At 40.6% G+C, this 13,946-nt stretch overlaps 2 protein-coding genes across 6 annotated transcripts in view; one reads left to right on the plus strand and one right to left on the minus strand.

The window, feature by feature from the left end:
- The window catches only part of veph1 (ventricular zone expressed PH domain-containing 1), a 90,448-nt gene extending 84,934 nt beyond the window's left edge, over positions 1–5,514 (plus strand). For 2 of the 3 annotated variants that reach the window (XM_030394889.1, XM_030394881.1), the window contains 2 exons: positions 532–588; positions 908–5,514. In XM_030394889.1, coding sequence (XP_030250749.1) covers positions 532–588; positions 908–1,090 — 240 coding nt within the window. In that variant the 3' untranslated portion in view covers positions 1,091–5,514. The remainder of the gene's footprint in view (positions 1–531; positions 589–907) is intronic. The other variant, XM_030394897.1, reaches the window with a different exon arrangement.
- Positions 5,515–6,929: 1,415 nt separating this feature from the next.
- Positions 6,930–11,391, minus strand: LOC115597106 (ubiquitin carboxyl-terminal hydrolase 8-like). 3 transcript variants are annotated; one of them, XM_030442806.1, is made up of 13 exons: positions 11,191–11,391; positions 10,993–11,048; positions 10,568–10,696; positions 9,790–9,937; positions 8,917–9,227; positions 8,674–8,805; positions 8,416–8,539; positions 8,171–8,322; positions 7,927–8,026; positions 7,753–7,832; positions 7,534–7,657; positions 7,312–7,366; positions 6,930–7,215 (listed from the first exon to the last, which is right to left on the minus strand). In XM_030442806.1, exons 1-13 carry the CDS (start codon positions 11,218–11,220, stop codon positions 7,052–7,054), a joined length of 1,605 nt encoding a protein of 534 aa, XP_030298666.1. In that variant the 5' UTR covers positions 11,221–11,391; the 3' UTR covers positions 6,930–7,051. The 3 variants fall into 3 exon arrangements, with proteins under 3 accessions (XP_030298666.1, XP_030298657.1, XP_030298648.1); XM_030442797.1 differs by having other exon boundaries at positions 8,416–8,497; positions 8,917–9,638; XM_030442788.1 differs by having other exon boundaries at positions 8,917–9,638.
- Positions 11,392–13,946: the final 2,555 nt, after the last annotated feature.

A 13,946-nucleotide genomic window follows, 5' to 3' on the forward strand; every position in this document is an offset into this window, starting at 1 on the left:
TGTGATCTGTTGCCATGAGTCCTGCAGCTAGCTCTGGTTATATGGTTCTAACCACATAACCAACTCTGGCATAAGAAGACATGAACGCGGTGCCGTCCACACACCCACACTTACAATCACACGCATTCAACATGACACTCGAGGTAATACATGGACGTGATGAGCAGCAGACCTGACAGAATGAATTTCCTGCCCTGGAGAAGCAGCAGAACAATAAAGTGTAATTGTTCATCCTGTAAATGGTTTCCTCTGAGGTTGTACATACTGGAAACAACACTGATGCAGTATTGTGATGCTGACATTAGGAGGTTGTGACTGACATTGTTGCGTTGACATGACGGAGGTACTTAAACGTGGCTGAAGATACATTTCTAGATGCACTCATTTGACTGGATACATTAAAAAAACACATCACATTGCAAAAATCAACTGTACTTGTTCTTTATTTGACCATTTTCACTATGTTTTTCCATCTTAAGTTCTCATTTGCTTTGCTCGTTTCTTTACTTCTCTCAATATCTGTGCTTACTGCAGAAAGACGAGCTGGATGACATCCCTATTGAGTTGAGCAAGGTGCAGAGTGTCAAGGTGAGTAGGATAATAATATATTGTAATAATGGGAGTAATATTGTCATAAACAAACCAGCTCACAAAACCCTTTGATTCACACTGCTACACATAATTAGCATTATTAGTGTTGTACCTGGTCTCATGACAGCAACACTTTACATAAGCAGTTCACAGACACAATACCATGAGCAGGCTTAACTAGCAACTGTATATTAAGAAGAAAAGCCAGATTGCATCCCAAAAATGACAGCAGTATCTCTTACCAGACAACACATCTTTTTGTCTGAGTTCTACATCTGCTTCTCCACCTCTTTCTCATCGTTTCTATTCTCCACAGGTGGTCGCAAAGAAACGGCGTGATCGCGGCCTGCCTCGGGCCTTTGAGATCTTCACAGACAGCAAGACGTACGTGCTGAAAGCTCAGGATGAGAAACATACCGAGGAGTGGCTGCAGTGCATCAACGTGGCCGTGGCTCAGGCCAGAGAGAGGGAGAACAGAGAGGCTACCACCTACCTGTGAGACTAACACATGCAACTAATGAGGACACTTCACGTATCAAGTGGTGTTTCCACTGCAGGAACTTTCCCCAGGAACTACTCTTAATTAAGTTCTGGGAACATTATTTTACCACCCAAAAGGCCCTGCAAAGGGCCTAGTACCTGCTGCATTTTACTTCATTCATCATTTTTCAAACTCTGCAGCCACAAACCAGTTAAGTTTTTGTTCACCCATTGTCGACACACCAACATAGCATTACAGACGTAAGGATACGTTGTTAGATTGTATAGTTATGTGCAGAAATGTCGTTGCTCTTTCATCGTTAGCAGACTAATAAACCTGGTCTTTGCGGGACTTTAGACTGTGCTGGAAACGCAGACAACAACAGGCTGAAGGAACCTATCAGTTCCTTGAAAAGGCCATTCCTGGGACTAAAGGTCCCAGATTTAGGTGGAGGTTTGCTCTATTGGCAATAATTCCATGCACATGTGCAAACTCATACAAAAACATGTTTAGCTTCACACAAAAAACACAAAACAGCCACTGCCAGTCGCATAATCCCATCAACTAAAGAGCACCTAGCAGTAACGATCAAAAAGACTTATTATGCAGAATTTTAATAAATGGAAAACTACTTAAAATAAACCAGCAATAACAGACTCACAGTGTGGTGTTTATCCACCAATAATAAAAGATGGTGACATGTTTAAAATATTGCCTTTACCTATTGTTACATCAATGATGTATGTACAACTGTAGGCCTTCATAAATGAATGTTGCAGTACAGAAGTGTTACAGACCGTCACCTGAATTTCAACTTGAGCCCAGAATCGGCTGTGAATTTCAACAACCAAACCAAACGCGCATCTGTGGAAAGTCTGACCCATGATGATTGAGCCGAGCTTGAGTCCAGAGTAGTATTTAGCAATAAAGACTTCATCGAAGAACAGACCTCATAAAGACTTGTAGCAATAATGAGACTGAACAGATCTCCCTGAAAGCAGGAAGGACAAAGAAGAGGAGCCTAATGGACAACAGCTGGGAAAGGCAGTCAATACTGGAATAACGTGCGTGCGTGCGTGCGTGCGTGTGAGAGAGAAAGAGATGGAGATAGTATGATGTTGTCTTAAAGGAATATTTCAACCTTTGGAGAAACACACTCATTTGGTTTCTTGCCAAGAGTCAAAAGAAAAGACTGATACCACTCTCATGCCCATATGCTAAATTGATGCTAAAACATCTGTTAGCTTAGCCTAGCATCAAGAATGGAACAGAGAAAAACGGCTAACCTAGCTCTAAAGTTTACTAATAAGCAGCTCTCATTTTTTGTTTGCTAAATATGTGCAAAAACCAAAGTAAATAATTAATAAAACAAGTTGTGGTTTGATGGGGGTTGTGTGCGGGACTATTTCTTGGCCAGGTGCAGTGAGTTCTTGTCATCTTTGCTGTTGCCTGGGTAACTCAAGGACTTCAAGAAGTCGCTGCTTCTGACTAAGGAGTAATCCCACACATAACTCCCTGTAAAACCCAACTTCTCACCCTTAGGACACAGCCAGGCTAGTTGTTTCCTCTGTTTCCAACCTTGATGCTAAGTTAAGCTAAACAGCTGGTGGTTCATAATAATGTGACATTTCTTTATTGATCACTTTATTGAACACTTGGCAAGAGCTACTGAAATGACTGCTTTAATATACATATTGTTCTCATGTGGAACATGGATGTACATATTCAGTCTAGTCTTTTAAATGATTTTTATCATGTCTCTTCTGTATTTTTGATTTATACTGTGTTTTTTATATCTAACAAAAACATTTTCTCCTCCAGAGGTCAGTAGGCAACAGCTTGAGTTAATTAAGATCCAAAGTGTTTCATCCAACATATAAGATCAACATTGTTTGAGGAAAAGAATTGAGCCTATTTTCCGTTTCTGCTCTTATGCTACAGTGACTAATGAAGCAGCCCCCTAAAGACTGGCCAGTGGTCAGATTTCTGCTCTTTTGCAATCTCGATACTGTATGGATTGGCTTATTTCTGGCCGTCTGCAGCAAATCAGTCCAGTATTACACTCCAGTGTCTGCTCAACTTTTGCTTAATACTGGAGGTAGACCACAGATTTCTAAGAAAACACTGCCATAAATAAGTGGTTTGCTTGCAGATTCAGAAACTGTGCCAGTTCAGTCAGATTGATTTATGTTGATTCATTGAAGAGCTGCGACAATATCCATCTCTGTTGTCTTAAAACAGGCCCTTACCAAAGGTTAGAGTGTAAAAGCTTTGATTTATGGTGTTTTATTCTGACCGTGAGCTTGGAGAAATTGGAGAAATGGAAGTGAGCATCCGACTGTTTGAACCTGAGCTCCAGCTTGTCTTCACAGCGTTCCACCTGAAGACTCACAGCCTGTGGCACAACATATGTGGAGCCCTATAACTACCTTATGTTACTCACCAACCAGGATTCAGATGACAAACATGTCTTGATCCAGTTAAGCTCTGAACTGCATGAACCAGACAAACATTCATGGTCAGCTGTGGCAAATCAATTATTTTGTCTGATTTTGATCTTTATCTGGATCCACATCTGAGCCGTGTGTCTGCCCACAGGTGGACGCATTGCTCTCCTCCTTCGTATCAAACGCTTTTGGTATTGGTTAAATGCATAAAATGCAAAGCTCAGAATATTTTATAAATGCCTGAGGCGCTGTTAATCTTAACTTCTGTGACTGACAAGCACATTTTCTTTGGTCTAAGTTTGTCCCACACCTTAATCCCTGTTTGCTGTGTACAAGCAGTCATAACGCTGCCTTTCCCACCGGGTCAGGTTACCACCGTTTATACTATACCAGAAGTGACCTGCGTTTGCTTCCACATTATATTATTTACATCATGCCTCTTTGTCACACTTTGATTCCCTTTTTTTCTTGTTACTTACAGCTGGCTCTGCACCCAAACATCAGGGGGATCTCCTGCAGTAACAATCGATGTTTGTCAAAATAAATTGTTTTTTGGCCTAGTGATGTTGCTTTTGAGACGGCAATGTCCATCTGTGTGTCAGTTAGCCCTGACTGAAACAGTTCAGTGACAATGATTAAGAGCCATAGTCCTGCAAAACAAATTAGGTTAGTTTCTAATTGGCCTCAGCTGTGCTTTGTCTGTAATTGGCAAATGTTAGCATGCTAACACGTAGGATACTACGCTAAGGCGCTACGAATGGTAAACATTCTACGTGCTTAACATCTGCATGTTAGCACTATAATTGTGAAGATGTCTGCATGCAGTGTTTAGCATGTAGCTCAAAAGCACCACTGTTGTGACATAGTTTCACAGAGTTAGCATGAGTGCTAAGATGACTGTGGGCTTCAGAATTAAGCCAACAGTGACTATTACATTGAATGCATATCCGCTGTAATTTGCACTTAAACAAACAGAACCAATTGAAACAGATTTTTTATTTAAGACTTCCTGTCAGAGTAATTCACATGAACTTTCAAGCACTTGTTTGTCTTGTAGCAAACCCCTACCTACTGTATCTGCATAGTTAAGCTAGCTGAAACAAAAGATTTGTGCTGAACAGTACTATACACACGCTTATACTACATTAACTCCACTGTCACTATGAAGTTCAGAAAGTCTTCTCCTCTTTGCTCTTAATGTGCCACAGCTGACTGACCCTTTTAGTTGAAGTGTTGATTTCATGGCCTTTGAAGTGAATGTCTGATCATATGAATGTCAAAGTTGTCTAATATAAACAGTCTGCTGTAACGCTGCCATGTTGGCCTAGTTTCCAGACCTGTGGGGCCAATATGATCTATCTATCTATCTATCTATCTATCTATCTATCTATCTATCTATCTGTCTGTCTGTCTGTCTGTCCATCAATCTTGATTCATCTCACACTGGAGAATAGTGAGCTGTTATTTTACTCTAAAGCACAATGAGACTACATTAACAGTATAGAGAGCAGATAAATTGATGGAAACACTAGTGTAGATTTCAACAATCAAACACACACACTTTATATGTGAAGATGATCCACACGAGTATTAAAGTTTCTGAATGTATAAATATATTTTTGAGCATAAATATCCGCCTTGTGTAGAGAATCATAGGATTTTCTTTTTTTACTTTAGCGTGCTGTTAAATTACATTGATTTTATGTCTGATTATTATTATTTTTTAATAAAAGGTCAATATTTATTATTTACAAGCACTATTGTGACACTTCATGTCTGGAAAGACTGATGTCTCCTCTGTGTCTTCCCTTTCTTTTTACATCGTTTTTATATTAATACTGCAATAAAGGAACGCTGTATTTTATTGACTACTTTAACTGGTATAGTAATGGACTGTTTAGTTGCCTGTTAGCCCTTTTGCATGTCTGACACTGCCTTCTTGTCTTTTTTCTCGACAGAATTATACAATAAATCTTTACCAGTGAAATCAATTAACATCTGAGTCTCTTTCAATGCCTGGTTTTTGGTTTTGGTCACATGAGAGAATTAAAGAAGAAGAACAGTTTCCTGGGTCTTCACAGGAAGAAAAGGTGACATTGATTTGAACAAAGTGAACAAAGGGATTGCTTCTGGCCATGTCCAGCTTTAGCTCATTTGTCCAGTCAACTTCACTTACTGGGCTGACTCACTGAGCGTTGCCCACAGTGATCGGGATCCTCCAGCCAAAAAGCTCCTATCTGTTGCTTCAGTGCTCTCAGCAGAACTCTACAGAGGATGAACACAGTCATTATAATCTCTGGGAGATCACTGCATTACATCCAAATGTAATGTAAGAATTTAAATTGGAACAGAAAGATGCTGTGCGAGCACTGAACACACCCCAGAGACAAAAAGAGAATCACTGAAATTCTTCCATATGCCCGGAGAGTAAAGCAAAACATTCCTTCCTCTGTGCGTGTGTCTCAGCACCATTCTTGTAATCCAAAGGGCTTTCTCTGATGGGATCTCTCTCTCTTTCTGTCTCTCTGCCACACTCAGCCTGTCAGCCTGTCATGATCGGTCTCATCCAGGAATCAGTTCCACAGATAAGTTGAACTGAAGCTGGCTGACATGATTACTTGACATTACCACAACTGCCGTAATGTCCCATTTCAAGCCTCCAAAAGCACTTAAAGAAACAGATTCGTCATAAAGGGATTGGGGAAAAGTAGGCAGACCAGCTAAACCACAGGATGATTCAGTGTGAAGACACTTTGGCAGTAATGCTTGACTCGATTCATTTCTGCGGTGTCAGAGAGCACAAGACCTTGAAGAGCTGTTAGAGTTTGATCGGAACAGGATGTGATTTCTGCTTTTGAATCGGATTGCGCTCAACTGCTGTGCAACAGCAGCGTTGTAGTCAAGATCACCAAAACTGAGACCAAGTCATACGACATCATCAGCAGTGCAAACACAACTGAAACTGCATAAGACCTAAAAATAAAAACACTAGGCTTACAAAGATTGATTAAATTGTACATATGGAGCTTGAGTTGTGTTTCAGAAGCTTATAACATTCATATTATCATCTGCTAAGCACTGACTGACAGGTGTGCAACATTGGGTCTTGTATGCGGTGAGTGACAGCGGTGACAAGTTGAGGAAGGAAGGGTAAAACTGCTCAGCAGTAAATGATTTCCTGTTAGAGCTGAGACCTGTGCAACAAAGTCAGTTCAACAACCCCAATATTTCCCTTATCTGCCTCCACTAATAATCACAATCACAGTAAGCAGTGGTTATCAACTTGATGACCTTAACCCAGGTTTTCCACATCGAGCCACGAGGATTTTCACTCACAATCATGGACTGTGACTGAAGTCTACTGGCAGCAGTGTAGAGTGTGTCATAAACAAAGAGCAATAGATAACATCTCATTAACATTATTATTTTATTTTATATGTTATACCCAAATGATTTAATTTCTAAAATAGGTATGCTCAGAGCAGACCCGGCTCAAGGCGGGCGGCTGTCTGCCACGACCGGTTGGGCTCTTCTACTGTTGTTTCTCGTAGAACAGCACGTACGCTGTTTTCTGCCGCAGTTGACAGATGAATTTTGCGGTTGACTCTTTTATGATATTGTCAATGTAAGTGAGCCAACGGTCTGTCATGTCACCTGATTCCTGCTGTCTGTAAGCACCGTCACAGATGAAATGGCCTGAGAGGATAGGACATTATTTATTAGTGGACACGGTACATCTGATTCCTTGACCTTGAGTCTTTATTTTGACATGTGTGGCTGCTGCACACTTACCAGAAACTGCTGAGGAGCCCAAATGGCTGATGATGCTGACAAGAGAGTAGTGAGTCTGAAAAAAACACAGTTACCAACAGTTACAGCACATTTCATTTGACTGCTGGTTCTGTATATTTGAGAGGCAGATTTGTGTACGCTGAAATCGTTGCCCGGATCAGTGTATATCCAGAAAACAAAGCTGACAGAAGCTGCCTTTTATTTACTGAACATCATCTTTACCTGTTCGGTGGTGTTGGAGTCAGAGTTAAGCATTAACTCCCTTGTTATTTCCACACGAATGTCCAGCTTCCTCAGATTGTCGGACTTGGTCGATGTAAATCTCTGCAGCTGAATGATCAACACACTGTTGACAGGAAAGAGGTGGAGGAAGAGGGTCAGCCCCCAAGTTCACAGAGGAAGACATTTGACTGCACTGTAGTGACGGATAATGTTACTCACTTTGGCAGACTCACAAACGACCACTGCTGCGATGACTCCTGGGTACTACAGGACTTGCAGCAATACTCCAACTGGTTCTTCTGCAGGAGGGAACATGAGCAAGAGGCAGGTTTTGATTTAAATTCTCTTACGACAAACAAACTTCAAAGCAAATGAGCAAACGTGCAAACTTGCTTTCAGGTAACTCTGCAGAAACTGGCTCACTGAGCCTCGATATGCAAGGTCCAGGGACAGGTTCACATAATCCTTGATGCTCTTGGATTGCAAACCACATCTGCACAATAAAGGAACAATTCAAATTAAAAGCATTAAAGACACATCCTGATTGAACAAGTCGGAAAAACAATAATGCACGTAGTCAACATCAGGAGTTTCTAAACTGTTGGTAATGTAACAGTATGTGTGTTTGAGTTCATACCCCATGCAGGACCTGGTACTCAGCATCTGGAAGGCCATGTGGGCATTAACGGGGCAGGTGCAGGTCATGCCCATATTGACTGCTGATTGATGCAGATCCACAGACAGAGATCGCGTCTTCGTCAGCACACAGCTGAGGAACTCACACACGTCCTGCAGATAAACGCACCGAGCAAAGAGCTTCGGAAGGTGCAAATTGGCTAAGGGTTGTACTATGCTGTGGGTAGTAAATAAAAGCACACAAACCTTCTGACTGTCGTCATCAAACTGCGAGTTCAACTCAGCAATACTTTTTTTAAAAGCAAACAGGACGCATTTCTTCTCCATCCTGTCGGTGGAGGAATGGCACAGTTCAACATTCTCAAATAATCTGGCAACAACAAGATAGGAAGGAATGAAGTATATGAGAGGGATGTCTGTTGTTGGTTTTTGCTGCTTCATGTTGACCTGAAAAGTTTGCAGATACAAAAGAGTGATCTGTGTGGGGGTGTGGAGGTGCTTCACCTGATTAGCTCAGACTGAGGGTGAAAATTCCACACCGTGTGCTGGTTGTGGACCTCCTGCATGAAATGAGTCAACGTCAGGAGGCCTTGCAGCGTGGAATTCATGTAGCAAGTCTGCGCCAGGTTGGGGAGCCTTAAACCCAACAAGACAGAGGAGTTAGTTAGACTGGACCATGTTTGCAAGTTTAAAAACAATAAATGAACATTCAGCACACATTTATGAGTCTCTTTAACAGGTGCTCACCCGAGGCAAACAAGCTTCTCTGTGGAGAGGGTTTCTCTGCTGCCTGCCAGATTTCCATAGACTGATTCTGATTCGGCCTGTTTACTCCCATTGTGACACACTTGGGCGTATGGCCTGTATTTAAGTGCATCAGGTGGGAGGACGTCTTTGATGTACACAACGTTCTGTGACTTCAGGTACCGCTTGGCATAGTCAGACATGAAGATAAAGTCTGGGTTGCTGGTCTCGACATTTGAGTAGGCCTGAGTGGACTGAACATTCGTGGACTCCACGTTGAAGTCGATCTCCGTTGACTCGATGACTGTGTCGATCTGGAGGCAATCAACGTTTGAGTCATTCTCTGTGGACTCCATGTTTGAGTCATTCTCTGGAGACTTGATGTTTGTGTCGATTTCCATGGAGTCGACGTTTAAGTCTATCTCCATTGACTCGACATTTGAGTCAATCTCCATGGAGTCGACATTTGAGTCGATCTCCATTGACTTGACGTTTGAGTCGATCTCCATGGAGTCGATGTTTGAGTTGATCTCCATTGACTCTACGTTTGAGTCGATCTCCATTGACTCTACGTTTGAGTCGATTTCCATTGACTCTACGTTTGAGTCGATCTTTGAGGTCTTGTCATTGGTCTTGTCTGATTCGCTAAATGAGTTTGTTGTGACAGATGGATAACTTATCTCTGATTCTTTGTGCATGTCAGCTGAAGATTCTGACTTCTCTTTCTGTTTGGCATAAGTTCAGAAAAACAGTTCAATACAGCAAAATAAATGACATGCTTGAACTGAGGGTTCACACAACATGCAGAATCCACATGTTACTGTAACAGTTTGGTCAGCTGGTAACACTACTGACATTCAGCTCAGTGGTACATACATTGTTGCGATTCCGGAAAGGGCGACACCACCAGTATTTTTTTTTTTTCTTTTCAGTCTGTGTTGCAGAGGAGACTGTAAGATCAGAGCTGGGTGAATTATCCTGGACACCAGCTTCTCCACCCTCAAACTCTTTGATGATGTCAACACTGATGATAGAGGAAAATACAGATGTTATTCTACTGTCTGGTCCAGTCACAGTAATGAAACCAAGAAGGTGAACAAAACATAGTAAAATTAATAATGATATAATATTCAAGACTCAACTCGAATTCAAGGCAAAGCTTCAGTCAGTGCAGTATGGTAAAAAATAAATATCCCCTCTCTGGAGTAAAATAACAAAATAGCCTAAAACTAAAGTTAAATTAAAGTTAAATTTAAATGTTATTTAATTGAACCTTGTTATTTAACCTTGAAATTATAAACATTTTGAGTAGATGCACTTTACTTTCCACCACTGGCCTGGTTTAACTTTACTCAAATCATCAACTTAAGTCAAAGCATCAATACCTCAAATTAGTATTAAAAGATCTGCATTTAAAATGTTCTTACTGCATTAGAAAGTTGAGTTTCACAGGTTTGCATCAAAACCGTAACCATAAATTCTTTGTCTACTTATTTTTCGATTGAAATACAATTAAAATCTATCTTTGAAGAGGCAAAACAGACAGCTGAAGGATAACTCTTTTCTGGAGCAGAACATGGCAGGCACGAGTCTTCTGCCACGACCTCTTCTACAGGAGTCTGCTGTGCCGTTTCCTTTTTAACGCCCGACAAACCTGTGCCACCAGGAAGGCCACTTAGTCTTCCTCTTTGGAGCCTCAGAGGGGGTTGAGTCTGTGGTGGCAGAGGTGGTAGGAGTTTCACGGACTACAGGGACTTGTTTTGGGTCCTTCTCAACAATGCCACTGGTAATTAAAAGAAAATGTAGACGATTATTCAGCAGTGTACTGGAGTCAAAAGGCCATTGACATCAAAACAAAACTCTACTGAATGACACACAACTGATCAAAATATAATAAAAAAGGGCAAATGTGGAAAAATGCTCTTGTACTGTTAATTAATACTTGAAACACTCCATTATCTGTTACTTTATACATCCACAGAACTTTTGCTTAGAAAAGTGTGACAGATTAAATAAAGCAACATACAAAATACCATGAAGAATAAAATTAATATAAATAATTATGAGGCATGCTTTTACCTCTGCTGTGGGCTGGAGCTTGACTCAACTTCAACTTCCACATCTTGAGATTCATTCTTTTGAATATACACAAAAATATTCATGATTAAATATGACACATAATCCACTGCGATACAGAGTAATTTAATTAAAAACACAGAAACTGTCAAAAAATCTTCCCAATGCCCACATTAACAGTTTAAGGAGATAAACACATACCTGTTGTTGTTTGCGACGTCCGCAAAACATCTCGACCAGTAATTCTCTCAACACTTAGTGGACTTTGTCGAAGTTTGGAAAACACTCTTGTCCATCTGGTTGCGATATCCAAGGTGAGTTTCCAAATGACCGAATATCTGCAGTAAGTTCTGGTTTATAGTAGTGAAAGCGGGATTATAATGTTGCCCGGCCTCCATGACAACACATGGAAAGTGATGGCATTCAAATGAATTAGAATCAGTGACAGTACGAATTTAGAATATATGTTCAAAAACAAATAAACAACTTTAAAACAGGTGATATTTAGTGAAATACTAACAAAGTATACAAATATGACACGAACAGCAGATTTTTGTTGTTGTTGATGTGACAAAAGCACTGCTCTGAAATATCCATATTATACAATATACCTGAAAACAATGTAGTGACTTGGCTGTGACAGTGATACATGTTAGATTTGCTGGCGGGGTTTTGAGTCTTATTTAAGCCGTGTAATACCAACTTCTTTTATACCTTTCACGTTGTGAAAATATGTGCCTAGTTTGTTTTTTTTTTACTGTAGAGCAAGATAACTAAATATTACTTCACAGGTGTTTGGCACATAAATGAAGTGAGTATTTCTTTAAGGTAAAATGTGCAGGTTACCCATGGAAAGGACCGAAGAAGCATTCATTGTTAAGGCTGTATTGTCAGTTCACGAGCGCTCAATGTAGCAAACTCACACCAACAAATCTGATTGTTGTGTGTAAGACCTGCTGTGAAAGCCCCTAAAACAGTAGGTTATCCTCTTCCTTGCAATATTAAAGCAACATAATGTAGAAATTGGCATTTTGTGGGATTTGGCGTCCCCCACATTTTCTGAGTGCAACATCACTGTCGTAAATACAAATCCCAGTCCGTAGTGTAGGTGCTAACTACAGACAAAGCTCATCAAGTCGAAGCAATGTTGTGTTGAAAACGTGTATGCTGAAGTGAACATGTGTGTAATGCTGTGATCCTACCCTCTCACTAAAGTTACAAAGTGCAGACTTAAGTGATGGGGGGCGGAGCGGCTGAGACAGAGACACCATTCACCCTGTTACAAGACACTGAACCATCAACATGATTTGGTAGCTGTTATTTTAAGGTAAAAAAGTAGCCTTGACCGTCACCTACCTCATGGAGAAGGTATAAAACACATATAACAAAGGGTTAATGCAGATATGTAATATGTAATATATTTTAGATTCTTGACATGTCAATACTAAAATAACCGAGATCTGGTAGCCAGTGTTTCTTGACAGTACTGTACACTTTGGCGCTCCACTTAACATTCAAACATCTTTTGTTTTGTTTTGTGTCGATGGAGAGCCCCCTCTAGCTGCAAAAGTTACATATTGTATTTTCAATCTGGCACTTGTACAATCATTCAAATAAGAAATGCAGTCTTTATTAATAAGGATAGTTGTGTAAGCACGTGTAGTATGCTACATTTGAATGGCTTCAGGCAGTCATTACGCCATTTACGGTCCATTCTGTTCTCTGTGGGGCTTCACGCTGATCAGAGGGGTGTTATAGCTGTTAACTCATATTAATGTCACACTAACAGCTCATAAAACACGACTGTGAGATAAAAGTTAAATACAGTGTCTTCAGCTCCATGCTGTATGCTCAGGGATCATTATTATACTGCTGCTGCTCAGGAAACAGGCCCCAAAATCCTTCCTGGCACATTGTTTACCACAGGGACAGATTCACCGGAGCACCTCGGGTAAGGTTTTAATATTTTTGTTTAATAACGTTTCATTGTGAGAGCAGCTTTGCTTGATCTGATAACGTGGTCTCCCCATAAAACACTGGTGTATCAGAGCAGAGGCAGTAGTCTACATAGTGGATATCTCAAAATCTGACAAAAGTAGTTCAAAAGCATCTGGAAGACCGGGCTAATGCCGAGAGTCAGTTTATCACTGCGCAGGATTTGTGAGGTGGGATCTCACTCAGGCCCACACTGAGCACACTGAATGATGATAAGCCAGCTCCGTCTGTCTCAGTGGTGTTTCTGACTCGTCACCAGCTCAGGTAAGATTTACACATCAGATCACACTGCAGATTTAATTTAGTGCGTATGTGAGGGTGCTTTGCTGCACATCACACAGTTAAAGAGAGAGTGTTACCCGATGTCTTGGCAGAGTGCACGGGCTTCCTGTTGCACAAAGTGTAAAAGCATTCTTTCTGGTAGATATTATCACCTACTGTGTCAAAGAGTGAAACTCTGAGACACAAACAACTGCTTCCTGACTAGAGCGATGGAAAGGTGATATGACAATCTACACGGAGGCAATGACAAATGACAAAAACAATGTGGTCGATCACTGACTGATTCTTGATTTAAAAGGGAAGTAGCATGTCTAACTGGAAACTGTTTCAGTGGCGCCACATGAGGTGGTTAATTGGAGGATCACCTCTAATCTTAATTATGAAGTTCTTATTAGGATTTTTTAAAGATCCTTTTGTGTGCAATAGTTTGCAGTGATGTACATTCACTCTGGTACTTTACTTGAGTACACTGCCACTATACACTCTGCTACATTTTGCAGTCACGGTAAAGATTTTGTTTTTATCTTTTTTAAAAAGGTGTAAATAAAATCTTTTTAAAATCAGTTTTGGATCTCTAATCCTGTGCTGCACACTATTACAACTTATTTTCTCATTAAATCCTAGTGTATGTAATTGTCCAAGAGTATTTATATAAGTAAGGCCAGCAGCGCCCTCTGGCT

The sequence above is a fragment of the Sparus aurata genome, chromosome 2 (genome assembly GCF_900880675.1).
Source record: "Sparus aurata chromosome 2, fSpaAur1.1, whole genome shotgun sequence".
In the NCBI taxonomy this organism is placed as follows: Eukaryota; Metazoa; Chordata; class Actinopteri; order Spariformes; family Sparidae; genus Sparus; species Sparus aurata.